We start from the raw sequence: 15,645 nt of genomic DNA on the forward strand, positions 1-15,645 counted from the left end.
CTCAAAGACACGTAATATTACATCTCATGCAGCCTGATTTTGCAGCAGACAGGTTAGTTGTCGTGGCAAGATAAGGTTTGGGGATGAAGGTGGCAACCAACATCTTTTTTTATCTGTAAAATCTGAACAGTTACCTGAGCGGAATGTTACCTTTGCGTTAAAGATGAACTGAGGGTTGTGTCTTTCTGGCAGGATGCAATGTTGACTGAGGGCAGTCACAGGTAAAATTTGCAAAAGTTTTCCTATTTTATAAGCCCCCAAAGGCCACTGGCTTCCAGGAAGATACAGGGTATAAAATGGGGGTAATGATTCAGCCGTCTGCGTAGACTGTAAGTTTGTGGAGCATAGTGTGTGTGGACAGTGAGGTTGCTCTAATTTTGGTTCTAATTGCCGTTTGTAAAATAAATGTGTGACATGAGCTCTAATGAAACTGAAATAATAATGATTGAAATCATGTCATTTCAGCCTTTTGCAACTTCTTCATCATTGCCTGCGTATGTCATGAGAAATGAAGGAGCTGGGATATTTTCATGAGAAATGAAGGAACTGGGATTTTTTTTCTAACAATGTCCTTAATAGAAATATTTCACTTTTCTACCTGCACTTTTTAGTCTGATCTTAAACGTTACTGGGATTCTAACCTTTTCCTACAAGTTGTACTGCTTGTTCTGTAGGGTTGAAGTGGTACTATTCTCTGCATTAGCCAGTTGTGTTTATTAGCCGCAGCTGTTCCCAGCCTGGAATATCTTTGCTTGATACTGATACAGATAGACCCGTGTGCTGCTTTGCGCTAGTACATTGCACTGGAAGAAGTTGCACGGTCCCAGCTGACTGTGTCTGTCTCTTCTGGGGGTTTTGCTTCCTTGCAGGGCCTGTTTGCTCATGTGGGTGCAGCATGAACTGATCACTGCTATAGAGTTTATGATTTGGGGGCTGATTTGGGACTGACTGGAGCAAGCTGTTATCTGCTGGAAGGATCCTTAAGACAGACATCTGGTTGAGCTAACACCATGTTCAAACCATTTGCCAGTTGTAGTTTGATGCCATTGATACCTGTGACGTTGCTCTCAGCAGTGCTGGAAAGGTGTAGGTGAGAGAACAAGAAATATTAATAACAAATCTGTGCAGGGGAAGACTCCTGGATGGTAGCCTGATTGCTTTCATAACCAAACACATTTCTAAACTGGAAATGGATCCTGTAGCTGTGTGGCAGCAGAAGTGCTGCCTTTGTTCTGTTTCTGTGCAGCTTTTCTGATTGCTTTATTGGGATCAATGTTGAAGCAGGTGGGACAACATCCTCTGTGCAGGCAGGCTGCAGGGTTAAGTGTAGTGGGTGGGAATCTTGTATTTATAACATCGTAGATCTTGATGTTATGAAAAAAGTTAAGGCTGATTTGTTAGCATTCACATTAAAGGATGATTATTAATATTCTCTTGATGAAATGGGACTTAACTGGAGCAATCATTTGCTGTAATCTTAAACACTAATGTATATGGTAAACTGATATGGATGTAGTGGCTGAAGATGCTGTATTTACACCCTGCTGAGCATTGAGACTGTTGATGAGTACATGCTGTTTTAAAGAGGACAGATTTTGATAAATGGGTCTCTGTCTTATTACTAACATGCTTGAGAATAACATGCTGTATTCACCAGTGGGATAGGAAAGCCCTCAGGCTCCCTGCTCTCATTCTGGCTTTTCAGTGTGGGTCTTCATCTTGGAGTCATTTCTGAGAACATATTTACTAGTGTTGCTTACAAAAGCATGTGTTTAATGTGTCTTTTTTTTGTTGAGATTATAAATCCATAGACAAACAATAAAAAAGAAAGCACTAGGAACTTCAGTAATAACTTGGGAAGGAAAAAATTAATAAAAATAGGCTGGGGGTGAAAACGGCATCAGTCCTCCAGGCATACGGCCCGTAAATCCCTGGCATTTCTTTTGCAGCACCAAGAAGTTCACAGCCTCTGTGTTGTTAACTCTAACATATTTTCTAAATTTTCTTCTGCGTATCTGTTAATATGTAACTTTTTATCTTATTTTAAACATAATTTATTTTTTGAACTGTATTCAGCAAATGATGTATTTGGATTTTGCTTTTTGATTCTAAACCATTTGTTCAATCCTAAAAAAAGAGTGCTGAACGTGAAATGGCTCCAAAACTTTTGACAAAACGCTGCCTATAATAGAACAAAGCATAGTGTTGTTGTAATTTATGATGTTTCTTACTGATCTGCTCATCCAAAAAAGCCTGTCTTGCTCTCTCAGCATTTGGTATCCGACATGTTGTCTTGTGCTGACAACCACAGCCTGTTCCAGATTAATCCTCAGCAACTTGCTCAGTATCACAAAACCAATTTTTTGTAGAGCTGAGAATAGAGCCTCTCTCTTCTGTTGCAACTCAGTTCCTTGCTGTAATTACGGGGCAGCTTTCCTGCCGAATGAAGGAACGAGCCTCTGTTGTGACCAAGCCCATTGTAATGAACAGGTCCCACTTTATATTTGGATGAATTCCTCTTGCTCGGTAATTTTTTTTGCTGTTTTAAAACATAGTTCCTCAGTGAAAGGTGTCAAAACATGAATATCAAATTTTAAAAAATAATCAGATTTTAATTTTCTGCTTTGGAGCTCTGGAATTCTCCATTACTTATTAAGCAAGCAGGTTGAGAAAGTGATTGTGTTGTAAGAGGATGGACAAGCTGTGATGGATGCAGGAACTTGAGCAACTTGGGTTAAAGTGTTTGAAAGTGTTGGGGAAGGTTGGTTTGTGTTTCTTAGGTTTATGGGTCGAGAATTTACAGTAAAGGAAAGGAGCTTCCACCTCCTTTTGTTTCTTAGAAATAGTACTCACATTTGCAGACCACCTTTGTTGTAGTGAGGCACGACCAGAGGAATCAAGAATGCATGAGATGCCTACACAAATACCGATTCCCTTCAGCCCTTGATCACAAAGACAGTTCCTTTTCTTCTAAGTCCATAACGTCTTTGTAGGTTACACAGTCATGGAGAAAACTAGTAATGAATTTAGTGATAGGGAAACACAAAAGGCCGTGATTGCTGGGATGTGGCACGGCGTGATGTGTTCACTGGAGTGCTGAGTATTCACCCATGACCATTCGTAGGAGTGTCTTCTGATTGCAAAACAGAGGTGTGCTTTTTAAAAAACACGGGGGCCTTATAGGTTCATTGGAATGTTAATTACAATTTTTCTGTATTTGTTTTTCTTTAAGATAGCCCATTAGGTTTTGAAGAAGAGCAGGAAGAGCACTGCAGACATACCTCTTGCCATTTCTTCCTTCCTTCTACAAACATCTGAGACAGTAAGATAATAGCCTGCTGGGGCACTGCATGGTGACATTTTTAAGGAGTCCTTAACATGCTGTTTATTGCCAGCATATAAAGTTTGTTGGCCTGAAAGTTTCCCTCTTTGGTTGCAGGCCCAGCAGGTGCTAAGAGCCCCCCAGTTGTCTGTTCCACAGAGGAACAAAGAACAGGGCTGGCTTCAGGCGTGAAGAGGTGCAGCTGGCAATTGGCAGTTATGATTGCCTATCAATAGGTATTCATCCTATTAATTAAGCTGCTGTTGTTAAAACTGGAGCTAGGGGACAGCTTTTCAGCCTGCCTCTTGTAAAGTAAGCTGAGTCACCTGTGACATCGTGTTAATAAGAGGGCTCCAAGGCTTGGGAGAAGGCTTTTTTCAAACTCTTTTCTCTCAGGCTGACAGCACTGAGACATGACCGCCTGGCTGTCTGTATGTGAATGACAAATGGCATTCTCTTCATGCTGCTTTCTTGAACCTTAACTAGCAAGAGCCAAGCTCTGACCTAAGACTGCTTTTGTTCCTCAGCTGCAGGCATCTAATGACAAAGACTTTCAGCCCCTTTTGGCTCTGTGTGAGTCTTGTTTTGCAGCGGTTTGGTTTTTGGCTTCTTTAAGGTTTTTCTTTGTTATTGAGAATGCAGAGACAAGAATACGCACATTTTATTTTCCTTTATGAGACCACTGTGGACTAGCATGTGACTTTTTGGGATGCAGGTGGTTTGACAGTTTGATGGAGATCCCTGTAGTACCTCTTAGGACTACTGAGGGCTTTTTTGCTTGTTCAGCTTACATACTTCACAGTTCTGCTAGTTCAAGGTTAAGTCCAGTTCAATTCCACTCCTGTAGCACATAAAGCAAGTGAGCCGTCCTCTCAACAGCACCGGAGAAGGATGCAAGGAGCCTGAGCTGAGCGGTCCTACTAACTCTGGTGACATGGCTGGCCCCCTTCTTGAGTGCTGCTGAGGAAGGACAGTCTGGGACTTTCCTCCAGGTGGTCTGTCAGGCAGAAAGGTAACAATTGTAGGAAATTCCTTTCCTGCCACCAGCTCACAAGCTCAACAAACAATCCCTTTGTGGAGAGACTGGGGTCATCCCTCTGGTTTCTTATTTGTCTTCATTAACTACTTGGAATTTGTTGAGCAGTTCCTTTCTGGAGGGATTAAGGAGTGGTAGCCTGTTTCTCCCTTCCTGAACCTATTCAAGTCTTTCTAAGAAAATAAAAAAAGAAGGTGATATAGAAAACATCCTAGAAACAGTCCCACAGCAACATACACGACTTAATGTGTTCTGCCCCAGTGTAAGCTGAACTCTCCCCAGTGTACATGCTAAGCTTGTGTGACTGCTTTTGTTTTAGGTGTTGACATTCTGGGTTCTTCATTCTGGGGAGGCTAAAAGGCCAAAGGCAACTGAGTTGTGTGAGCAACACATTAATACAGTGTTCAGATGGAGGCATGTTTCTTTAGAAAACAACACCCTTCCGTGTGAGAAGCGAGGCAGGCTGTGTTATCCTTTTATGTGCAGCGTACTGACTGATACTCAGCCCTACTGTGTTGTCAGAGCTTCCTGATTTATGAGGTTGCAGTAGAAGCTGCTGATTGTAGGTGCTCATAAAGAGCATGGAAAAAGTCACCAGCTTTGGCAGATGTGACCTGGTGTCAACATTTTTTTCAAATTTTGTTTTCTATGAGTTCTTGTTTTTCAGAACTCTCATTCTGTCCACCAAACACTGAGAAGCTGATATTCCAGTAAATGGCCTGTGGCATGTTGTGCTCTTTGCAGGGCTTGTGTTGACCACCGTTGCAGTTTAATAGCTTCATGTATATCAGGCTTGGCTGTCCTAAACCCTTTTTGTGTACAGCCTGCCTCCTATAGCATACATTTCCAGGAGGGCTGTTCTGGTTGACATACATTCTTATACCCACTGATTTCCTTTTAAACCTATTAGGGCATCTTGCCTTTCGTTAAAGTCACGAGTAGGGTGTGGAACAGCCTTCTCTTTAATTTCTTGCTCCACCTCACTTTTGGAAGATCATGTCATCAGTTTTACTGGTCTCCTTATTTTTGCCTTTTCATTCAGGTCTTTCTTCCCTGCCTTTGTAGTTGTGTCCTTTTTGACTAAGCTGCAGTGAGGAGCCACATACTTAAAATACACCTCTGCCAGCTGAGAGCCGCTAAAACAGGTCTGGGCAAGGAACCGTGTCTCTTTGTGGACACAGTGCAGGCTGGAATGTGGATGTAGTTGCCTGAGCCAAGACTAACTCCTTGAGGTGAAGGTTTTATTTCTTTCCTGTGAGTAAGCTGGGAGGGTGTTAGCTTGGAGTAGCAACAGGTTTAAGAAAATTATTTCTTTTTGTTTCCTTTTCTCTGTTTCTAAGAAAAGATACTCCCTGTGTTAAGAAATCAAAACAGGGTGGATGCCTGTGCTGAGTTGTTTGCCGCCAAAGAGAGAAGAAAAAAACAATCTTTACTAGTGCAGATTTTTTTTCTTTTTTTTTTTTCCTTCCTAGGAAAAGGGTTTCTTCCTAGAAAATGAAAGCGACTTGAGTTGTTGAGTTGGCAGGTAATTGATACATATCTGTCCGGTCTGAAGAAGTACTTAAATTTTACATAACTACCTATGAATATATTTAGGAATCTGGCAAGCTGCAGTGGACTGTGTGTTTTTCATTATGTTGGTGTTTTTAAATTTGTTGAAAACGGGCTTTTATGGATGGTAGAATTCCTTTTAAGTTGTCATTCAGAAAAACCCAAAGGGGAGGGGAGGTGTGACAGCTCAGCAGATTGTGCTGTGCTGTAACTCCAGGCAGGATGCTGGTGTGCCCTAAGGAACAGCACATGGCACAAAGCAAAATCTGGAGGTTCACCAGCCCTGCTAGGCTCCGATTGGCAAGACTCAGGGATTTACAGCACTGGTGTTAACATAGCATGTGAAATGCTTAGCTCACTTGGTCTCATTTTTGCTGCTGTAGCTACTGAATGCATAACTGCCTGATTAATGCAGAGATTTTAATCTTCTGACCCCCTTGCAAACACTTCTTAATTGCATTCATAGATTTATAGATTTGTAAAACTAGGAGGGATAATTATGATCCTGTAATTTGGTCTCTCCGTGCAACTGAACGCAAATGTACTAAGTCTAGCATTTTATTCCCCTCACTTTAGAACTGTGTGCCTTATTTTAGGAGTTTGTTTTCTAGCCCCAATCTCCAGTCATTAAAATTTTACAAACCATTGCCAGGCTAGTGCTTATGGTTAGTCAAGCTGGTGTTAATCTTTACTTTTTAAAAATCAAATGAGCAGAGCTCTTAGCACTGCTTCAATATAGGACATATTCCCTAGTTCATAGATGCTGTTATTCTATTTGCTTTTTAAATGCCTATTTTCTTTATAAATAAGAAAACGGTGTTTACTGTGCTGATCATGTTACATGGGTGCCAAGTAGCGTGCCTCTTCCCTTGCTCCGGAATTTGTCACATATATCAAAGGTCACTTTACCCTTTTTGGCTTATAACTGGCCCAGTTGAATATTTACTAGGATCCTCCGTCATCATCATCATCATCATCATAGTACCCAGAAGGGGATTTCTGTTTCAGGAGTATGACCAAGACTCTCTTGTTCCTGGACCTTGCTTGGCCTCACTGGGACACGTTACTCTCCCTCATCTTGCTCGCTAGATCATGTGAAGAAAATGCAGAACAAGTGCAGAAACAACCACCATTTACATGTTTCTTCCTTGGAAGAATCTTTCTGAAGTCTTGTGAACTGGATTTAAGAGCATTCAAAATTCACCATTTAAGCGTCTCACCTCAGATGTTTGAAATATTTCCCCTCTCCCAATTAGTAAGAGGCTGCTGGCTGCTCTGGATTTCCCTCTCTCCATCAGAAAGACACCTCTTCAGTGTTAAAACTTTTATATTTGAAGAATCACTGTCCTCTAATGCGGATATTTTCAGAAATGGAGTGACTTAGAAGTAAGACTTTCTGCTAAAATGGTGTGGGATTTAGTCTGTTTGCCCATTGAGTTTAGAGGTTTTGTATATAAACAGGGATTTGGGTCAGTTCTCCCCTTTCTCTCCCCTGACTTTTTCGACGCTGTTCCTGTCTGCAGGAAGTCTTTTACCACTGGGTGACACTGTTTGATAGTTCTTAACATTTTGCAACAGTGGAGCCCTGAAGAAACTGTCCTTTCTTTGGACTTCTGATTTTGCACCAAGGCCCTGTTTTCATAGGAAATCCCATATTTTAATGTAGTTACATTTGATCCAACCAAACCTGCCCTGATTTTTAGTGTAGTGGTCCAGAGTGACCGACCTAGGACACTGATGGTGCATTGTAGCTGCAGGGAATATAAACTGATCTCATTTGCTTTTCCAGTCTTAAAATCTCTTTAAAAAAAATGCGTCATTTCAGAATCGCATATGGATCAGTTGACCCATGTGTAAATAAATTTCTACTTACCTTTTGGGATTAATCTAGTTGCAAACTGTGCTGTGGAGTGCATTTCCTAGGAGATATAATTTCAGTGATCTTCTCCTGAAAGTTGTGTTTACTGCGGTGTAATAATTACCTGCGTAGTGTATTGGTGAAAGCCAGATATATTCAGTTGCGTGCCTTTGCAAGTCATGATTTTATTCCCTTCAAATAAATGACTTTAGATGAGATGGAGGAGAGGGGCTGCATGCATGACACGCTGTTGTTCTGCAGGAAGAAAGCAATATAGTTACGAACGGTCTTTTTGACAAGAAGTGTCCAAAACACTGGGTCTTCTCCTTGCCATCAGAATGGCCCTCTGCATTCCCAACCCTGTCTGGGGATTTCAGTAATCACAAGGACCTGAACAAAATGAGCATGGAGAATATAAAGTCCTTAATAAACATGCAGGACTTTTTGAGAAGTGGTGTGAGATGCATAGTCTGCTTTATGTGCCGTTAGTAGTCCCAGATTGGAGCCATGGTGTTCCAGTGGGCTGAGCACAGACCAGGACTTAGGGAAGATGGGCGCTGGTCACAGCGTGCTAGTCTTCATCCTGCATTGTTCTGTCTCTTCCACTGCCTGTATGACGTGCTAAGTTGTTTGTTGCAAGGAAGGCCTATATCTGAGTTTTGCCCGGGTCTGACAGAAAGGGGATCTGATACCTGCAGTGGTGAGTGAAGGTCTCCATCTCCTTCTTCTCTCCCAGTGCTCTCACAGCCCGCTTTGCGTGGAGACCTCCTGTTGCAGTAGGAGGGGAGAGGTACTTCCTTTACCCCGTGGCAGGGGGGTTGGAACCAGATGGTCTTTAAGGTCCCTTCCAACCCAAACCATTCTATGATTCTGTGATTCTTTCTCTCATCTTCCAACTTTAATTTCACAACTGCATTGATACCTCTTTGTCTTTTTAACTGGGCAAGAGAAGAAGAATCCAGCTATTTAGAGCTGGTACTTTCAGCTGGTTTCAAAGCCAGTGGCAAGGACCTTCATCGCAGATCTTGCAGTCTGAGGGAAAATTCTTTTGGCTTAATACAAATTCCTGTTCATTGGGCCTGGTGATTTTAGTGGAAGGTGAGGGTGTTCTTAAAGCTGTTTGTGTCTTTCTGCATCTCTTTTCCAAGTAGACCAGAGACCAAGAGGGACTAGCCATTCTGTCCTCACCAGCACTGCCCCTTGGCCCTCAGCCTCTGGGGAGATCTAGGCTCTTCACTTAGCACCCAAGATTTGTCTGAACTTCAAAGCACAGGAACAGAGGCTGCCTGGTGGTGTTTAAATTGAATGAGAGCCGTAAGCAGCTCTTTGCATTTGAGAGAATGGTAACAGTGTGGAGCACTGCCCTAAATCTTGTACTTGGTCTCCCTTTAGGTGTCAGTGCCAATGCAAACATCTTTAAAATGACCTTCTTTCTTCTGGTTGCACATCTAGTGGATGTTTTATCTCTGCTTTCTTGACATTACACTCTCAGGAGTACATAAGGGAAGAAAGTGAGCATTAACTGCATTTCTTTGAGATTTTGAGTGGTTTAGTCATTTTAATATCCTCTAAAGTGACAACAGGAACAGCTTCAGTAGCTAGCAAGCTTTGCTTCTTTCCATATTCTTGACATCACTGAGTCTGCTTTAGACTGCCCTGATCAAGTGAGCGGTACCCTTGTTCCTGAGAGAAGTCTACATGGACTGTCAGTCTTTAAGCAGCCATGCAACTAATGAAGCCATTAACTGAAGATACCCAGTGTAAGGAAGGTGCTGTGAGTTCAACTGTTCTGGCACAGTATGGACAGAAGTTTTTCAGTCTTGTTACTTCATGTGAAGTTTTTAAAGTGCATGACAAGAAACATCAAGATTGGCCTTGCAGAAGCTCGTCGTGGTTTCTAAGGTGCTCTTGTCTTGTGTGTGTTTGACCTGGGACACATGGATGAAATAACCTGCCTAAGATCAGTAAGGCAAGGCTGGAGCCGTAAACAAAAGCCAGACGCCTGTCAAAGGGTTTAAAAGTCTGATGATCTTCATTTTTTTTTGAAGAATAGTAATACAGTAAGTAATCTGGTAACAGGATGATGTTCGATGAGTGATCCCTATGGCACAGTAAGTACAACACTGCCTTGATTTTGAGGCAGGTGAAGATACGCTCCTGATCGAGAAGCAGAACTCTTGTGGTTGGGGAGTGGCAGCCTTTTTGAACACAGCATGAGGGGATGGGAGGAATTGCAGCCACCAGGACCTCAGTGGTCCTTCCCTCTCCATCCACAGGCAGTCTGGCTTCTGGCTGTGTTTTGCCATGATCCAAACCCTGTCACCTCTCTCAGCTGCGAAAGGCAGTGTCAGTAAGAGCCAAACTCCTTGGATGGTGGCTGGCTTGAGCGTCTTGGCTGGGAAGAGTATTTTGTATTCTGTTTTCAGGAACTCTTATTTTGAATTAAAGAGTGAGCTGTGGGAAGTTATTAATGATATCTATAATCAAGGATTAATCAAGTAAATCGCTCTAGTCAAGTGCCTCTTATGGCACTGAGAGCATATAGATAAAAATTATAGCGGTGGTGAGCTTTCATGTGCAAACAGTGCTGAGATGGTGTCTGGAAAGCACTCTCTGTGTTTAAGTAGCTTTTTTGCTTTCCACCCAAGCTGGCTGATGGAACGCAGTGTTGGTCGTGTAACGTCTGAGCGGAGACGTGCTGAGGAATTTTTATTCATATTCCTCTTGAAATCAGAGGAGGGAGAGTAAAACCATATTTCTTCTCAAAGAATGCCTCTGGGTTACTTGTAACAAACCACAAGCCTACACGGTAGTTTAAAGGGCTAAAAATGTAAGTTTTTAAAAAATAGCGTTTGATAGTTTACAGTACAGCTCAGAACAGATGTTGAAGCTTTTTTGAGAATGAAATCTTCGGGAGGTATTCAGCTAAGGCTTCTGTGGAAGATATTAATTCAAGCATTTATTAAGGCAAAAAGGAAATAATGTGAATTTAGCCTTAATGTAACTTTTGGATCCTGGACTAGTCTATTATTTTGATGTTCATTGGTATTTTTAGGCATTTATTTATCTGCTTTTTAGGGGGCCTCAACTCTACCTCTGCTTTCACAGCTGGAAATAATTGTGGGAATCATTTGAAGGGTGAAAACGCCATATATACGTATAATAAGACAAATATATGGTGTCTCACAGGAATTTTTGTATTCAGATTCCATATGTAGAGGGTGATTTCTGGTATGAGGAATACCAGATAGAAAATAAATGCAATTCCCTGAATACCATATAAACACAAGGGGTTTTTTGGCATGAACTTCCCTCTTGTGGAAGCCATGGGAGACCTGTTGTAGCAAAAGCTCTGTCAGCTGCTGAATCCTTAACCCGGGGTTGTTAAGATCTACTTTGAATCTGTTAAAAACACTAGTGGCTGGCTGTAGCTCTCTTTGCATTTGTGTTTCCAGTGTTACTGCCATTAAGGGACTCTTGCAGAAAAAAATCCTCTGTAGGTAGAATAAAAAATAACTAACATTGGAAGTAAATGTGTCTATGGGACATGTTCTGCCACATGTAACTTGCATGCTTCTGGCAATGCCCTGGTTCCGTTGTATCTATTCACTGTGATCAACTTGAAGGGTCTCTTCCGTTCTCCCTGAATTTACTTGCGCTCCAAGGAAAATAAATGAGAAAATTGCAAGTATGTGACCACTTGGCCTTGGCTCTCCAAGACTGAGGTACCATTGTTCTTGATTGCTCTAAGAGAATCTTTTTGTCTGAAAACATTAAACTTCTGTCTGGGAGGATACTTGAGTTATTTTTATACAGTGACATTGTCTGGAGGGATATTGAAATTGCTTTGCAGTTCTGCTTGAGGAGTGAAAATTCCTCTTCCATGCAGGATCCTGGTTTATTCTTTCTCGATGAAAATCCATGTGTATGTAAGAAGTCATAGACAAAGTCTGTGAGAGTTACTCAGACAGGTCAAGACAAGGTAGGTAAATGCTTTTGTGCTGCTTGTGCGTTTGCACTGGCTCAAGGCACCTGCTCCATTAGTGGGTGTATTTAACTTGAGCCAAGCTCAGCTGAAACATCCCCAACGTCCAAGTCTCTTTCCTTTGTTTTGGAGCAAGGTAAGAGGGAAACACAGAAATGGGTTGTGCATTCTCAATTGAATGTGTAACAGCAGATGGTTAAAAGGAGCCTCTTGGATGCTCTTAAGGCAGCGTATTCACAGAATCACAGAATCACAGAATGTGCTTGGATGATTCGTGTCCCACTGTTGCACCTGGTGATGATCTGAAAGCACCTTTATGGGTTATGACTTCTGTGGTGATGAGCACTAGAGACTCATGGAATTAATATTTCTTTAATTGTTATTGCTTGAACATTGATTAAACTTTGTTTAAGGACTTTTAAGGGAATCTGTCATGGAGCTTGACTGGTTTATAGGTGTGAGCCTGGATCTCCAAATGAAGCTCTGGGGGTGCACTGCCAGCTCTGTTCCTCTCTGCTGTTGCGTGGTGAATCCTTTGTGCCTCAGTTTCCTTTTTATGTGAAACTTGCCTGGGCTTTTGTAAATGTTTGCTTGGAAAGGGTGTGGGTAGAAATCACACTGTCTTAGCTGTATTGTTTGTGTATAATATTACACAGTGACTCTGCAGGACTGGTCGATGGCCTCCAGCCAGACTGACGTTTGCAAAAAGTGTGAGAGGATTCACAGAGTGGGAACTGGGTGCCCTGTTTCACTGGCTCCGTTCAGCTCCTAGCTGAAATGATTTACAGCTTAATCACACACAGAAAGCGTTTTCAGTTCCCAAGGGAGTTTTATTCATTCAAGTTTGCTGCTAGTAGAGTTCATGTTACATTAGGAAACCGCGGTTCCTGACCTCTGAGTTGAATACACGTTTTTAAAAATAGAGATGGGACAGAAGAAAGAAGAATAAATAGAATTCATTTTAACGGCTTGCCAAAAGCAAATCTACGTGCTGCAAAGTATTACATCAAACTTTCTGAGAAATGATCAAATCAAATTGTTTTTCAGGGGCTCGTGTTAGAAAAATAGTACATTCTTTATGACAGATAGTTGTAGGGTACTTCTGCATTTTTCATCTTCGCCTGAGCAAACAGAAGACGTGTCTTGAAGAAGCCGCAGGTTGGTTTTGGATTTACTTTAGCGGAGCGCTGTCAATGATAAATGCTTTCTAGAAGACTCACAGCCCCATCAGTGCAGCGGAACTGATAGAGGAGTGCAGGAAACCAAATATTTACAGAGCAGGTTTATTCTGGGTGGAGGCTCGATATGTAACACTTGAGTTGTTTTACTTCTGATAAGCCAGACGTGAACGCTGAGGAGGTATGAACTGCTGTGTTCTTATTTAAAAAAAAAAAAAAAAAAAGACTGTAGCTAGTTTATTCGTTGTCTATGGTAAAGAGAATAGATTTCCACACACTTTTTATTACTGACATGGTGCTGTGTAGTATATATTGAGAAGTATGCTGTGGTTTGGGGTTTTGGGGGGTTTAGGGTTTTTTTTATATGGCATGCATGCAATGAAACAGGGAGGGATTTGAGATAGGAATTCAGTGAAGGGCCACTGAGATGGGCTGGGGGCGGGGGTGCAGGTGCTGTGGCGGAGGCTGAGGGACTGGGGCTGGATCAGCCCGGAGCAGAGGCAGGGTTTGGGGGAGGGACCTACCAGCAACCCCCCATGCCTGAGAGGAACTTAGATGGAGCCAGGCTCTTCACCATGGTGCATGGCCGGAGGGTGAGAGGCAGTGGGCATGATTGAAACAAGAGGTTTGTATGGGTGTAAAGAAAAACGTCACCATTAAGACAGGCAAGCAGGGTTGCCCACAAAGGCTGTGCAGCCTTCGAGGACTTCAAGACCTTACTGGGTAAAGCCCTGAGCAACCTGGTCTGATCTCAGAGTTGTTCCTGCTCTCAGCAGGAGGTTGGATGAGAAATATTCCAAGTTTCTTCTGACCTCAGTTTTCCAATGATTCTGTATACTTGGCACATGTGGTGATAGGTGGTTGCTTGACTGAAGCAAGAAGGACTCTGGAGGGGTGATGGGAGAAGTATTTCTATTACATGGACTGAAGCAAGAAGTACTCTGGACGGGTGATGGGAGAAGTATTTCTATTACATGATCAATATCAGTAAGAGGTTTATGTCATGTACAGCAATAGACTTACATAGTTTTGAACTGTGTGCAATTTCTATAATAGTTTCAGAGGTCCCTGTGAGAACTAGCACCCCCCCAGAGTTCAAAAACGCTACGTATAAACTTGCCTTGAAAAACAAGGGGCCACCCTGCGAGCGGCTCACACTGGTAAGCCATTTCTCATCGGGTTTGCTCTGCAGAAACTTGGTGTGTGAGAAGTAGCACCAATAGAACACAGTTCACATCATCCGTTCAAACAAAGAAACCAAAAGAGCTATGCTGGATTCACTGGACACATTCAAATCCAGCATCTGCTGAAAACTTGGTCCTGTCGTTTTGCTTCATCATCTGTAAGTGCACATGTGGCCCAAGCAGGGGGATGGTGACACTGTTCAGCATTCACGTTCTGAAGTGTTAGTGGAATTCTTTCCACTATATCAACTGGATTTTGAATCACACACTGTGAGCAACAATAAGATCCCTAATGAAACAAAATAGTTCGGGGATTAAATTGAAAGTGAACATAGACAGGTTTTACAGCCTGTAGAGTGAGAGAGGAAGGGCTGGTAACAGTGGCATCTCAATTAAAGCGCATATTCAGCTTCTACTGGAAATTCCACTATGTCAACTGGATTTTGAATCACACACAGTGAGCAACAATATAAGATCCCTAATGAAACAAAATAGTTTGGGGATTAAATTGAAAGTGAACGTAGACAGGTTTTACAGCATGTAGAGTGAGAGAGGAAGGGCTGGTAACAGTGGCATCTCAAAGCGCATATTCAGCTTCTACTGGAAAATACGCAGCAAATCCCAGTGTTTCTCTGATGTGTCACATAGCTCTGTACTACACAGTGTGCAGCACTCAGCTGTTTTGCCTGTCAGGCTAATGGAGGTCCCTCGCCTTTCCTTTCATGTCCCATTGCTTCACCTCTGTAAACCCATGTGCTGTGAGATTATTTTTTGTGGGTCTTTTTGAGGGGCTGGTGTGTTATCAAATTGATAGTTGCAGCGTGCCAGATTCTGCATGCAAATTTCAGCAACAGCGAACGGAGGCGGAATTGCCAGAGATTGCTTTACTTACTACAGACAAAATTTACTGCAGTGTTTCCCTTCTTTTACAGATACTGTGAATAAGGACACTGAACCCAAAGATCCATATCCCATTCCAAGAAAGATTATGGCTGAACCAGACTACATAGATGATGACAATCCTGAGTTAATTAGACCTCAGAAATTAATTAATCCTGTGAAGTCATCCCGGAATCACCAAGATCTCCATAGAGAGCTGCTTATGAATCAGAAAAGGTAAGTCTGAAAATCACTTGTGCCACCCTCCCGCCCTGAAAACACAGCTTGAGTTTTAGTGTCATCAAAATGACGTTTTACCCAAAACCCAGCAGACACTTTTTGTTGATTCACAACTTGTAGAGGAAGAGACTCTGTTTCTTAACTTATTCATTTTAATTTCAGCTGCTCTGCAAAAACCTGTTGTAAAAGGCTTCTCACTTTGCTTTGTGAATACTCACAAAGGGTCAGTTTCATGGGGAAGCAGTTCAGTTCTCCACTATCACCTTTCATATTGGTTATCTGTAATTTGTATTGAGTTCCTAACTTTATCAACTATTTGCTGTTACCAGCAGGATCATAAAATCTGTGTGTTTTCACCATTTCCAGCGCACTGAATTTAGGGGACCACTTTTAAATAAAAGGAATCATATAT

At 42.1% G+C, this 15,645-nt stretch overlaps 1 protein-coding gene across 1 annotated transcript; it reads left to right on the forward strand.

Annotated features, from left to right (window-relative positions):
• The first annotated feature begins 15,102 nt into the window (after nucleotides 1-15,102).
• Nucleotides 15,103-15,234, forward strand: LOC104466720 (protein FAM107B). Its single transcript, XM_010080243.1, has one exon. The coding sequence runs from the start codon at nucleotides 15,103-15,105 to the stop codon at nucleotides 15,232-15,234; it is 132 nt and encodes a 43-aa protein (XP_010078545.1).
• The last annotated feature ends 411 nt before the right edge of the window (nucleotides 15,235-15,645 follow it).

This window comes from Pterocles gutturalis, unplaced genomic scaffold (genome assembly GCF_000699245.1).
Source record: "Pterocles gutturalis isolate BGI_N339 unplaced genomic scaffold, ASM69924v1 scaffold6294, whole genome shotgun sequence".
NCBI lineage: Eukaryota > Metazoa > Chordata > Aves > Pterocliformes > Pteroclidae > Pterocles > Pterocles gutturalis.

Coding starts and splice junctions, on each gene's coding strand:
- LOC104466720 (XM_010080243.1), top strand. CDS start 15,103: ATGGCTGAACCAGACTACATAGATGATGACAATCCTGAGTTAATTAGA.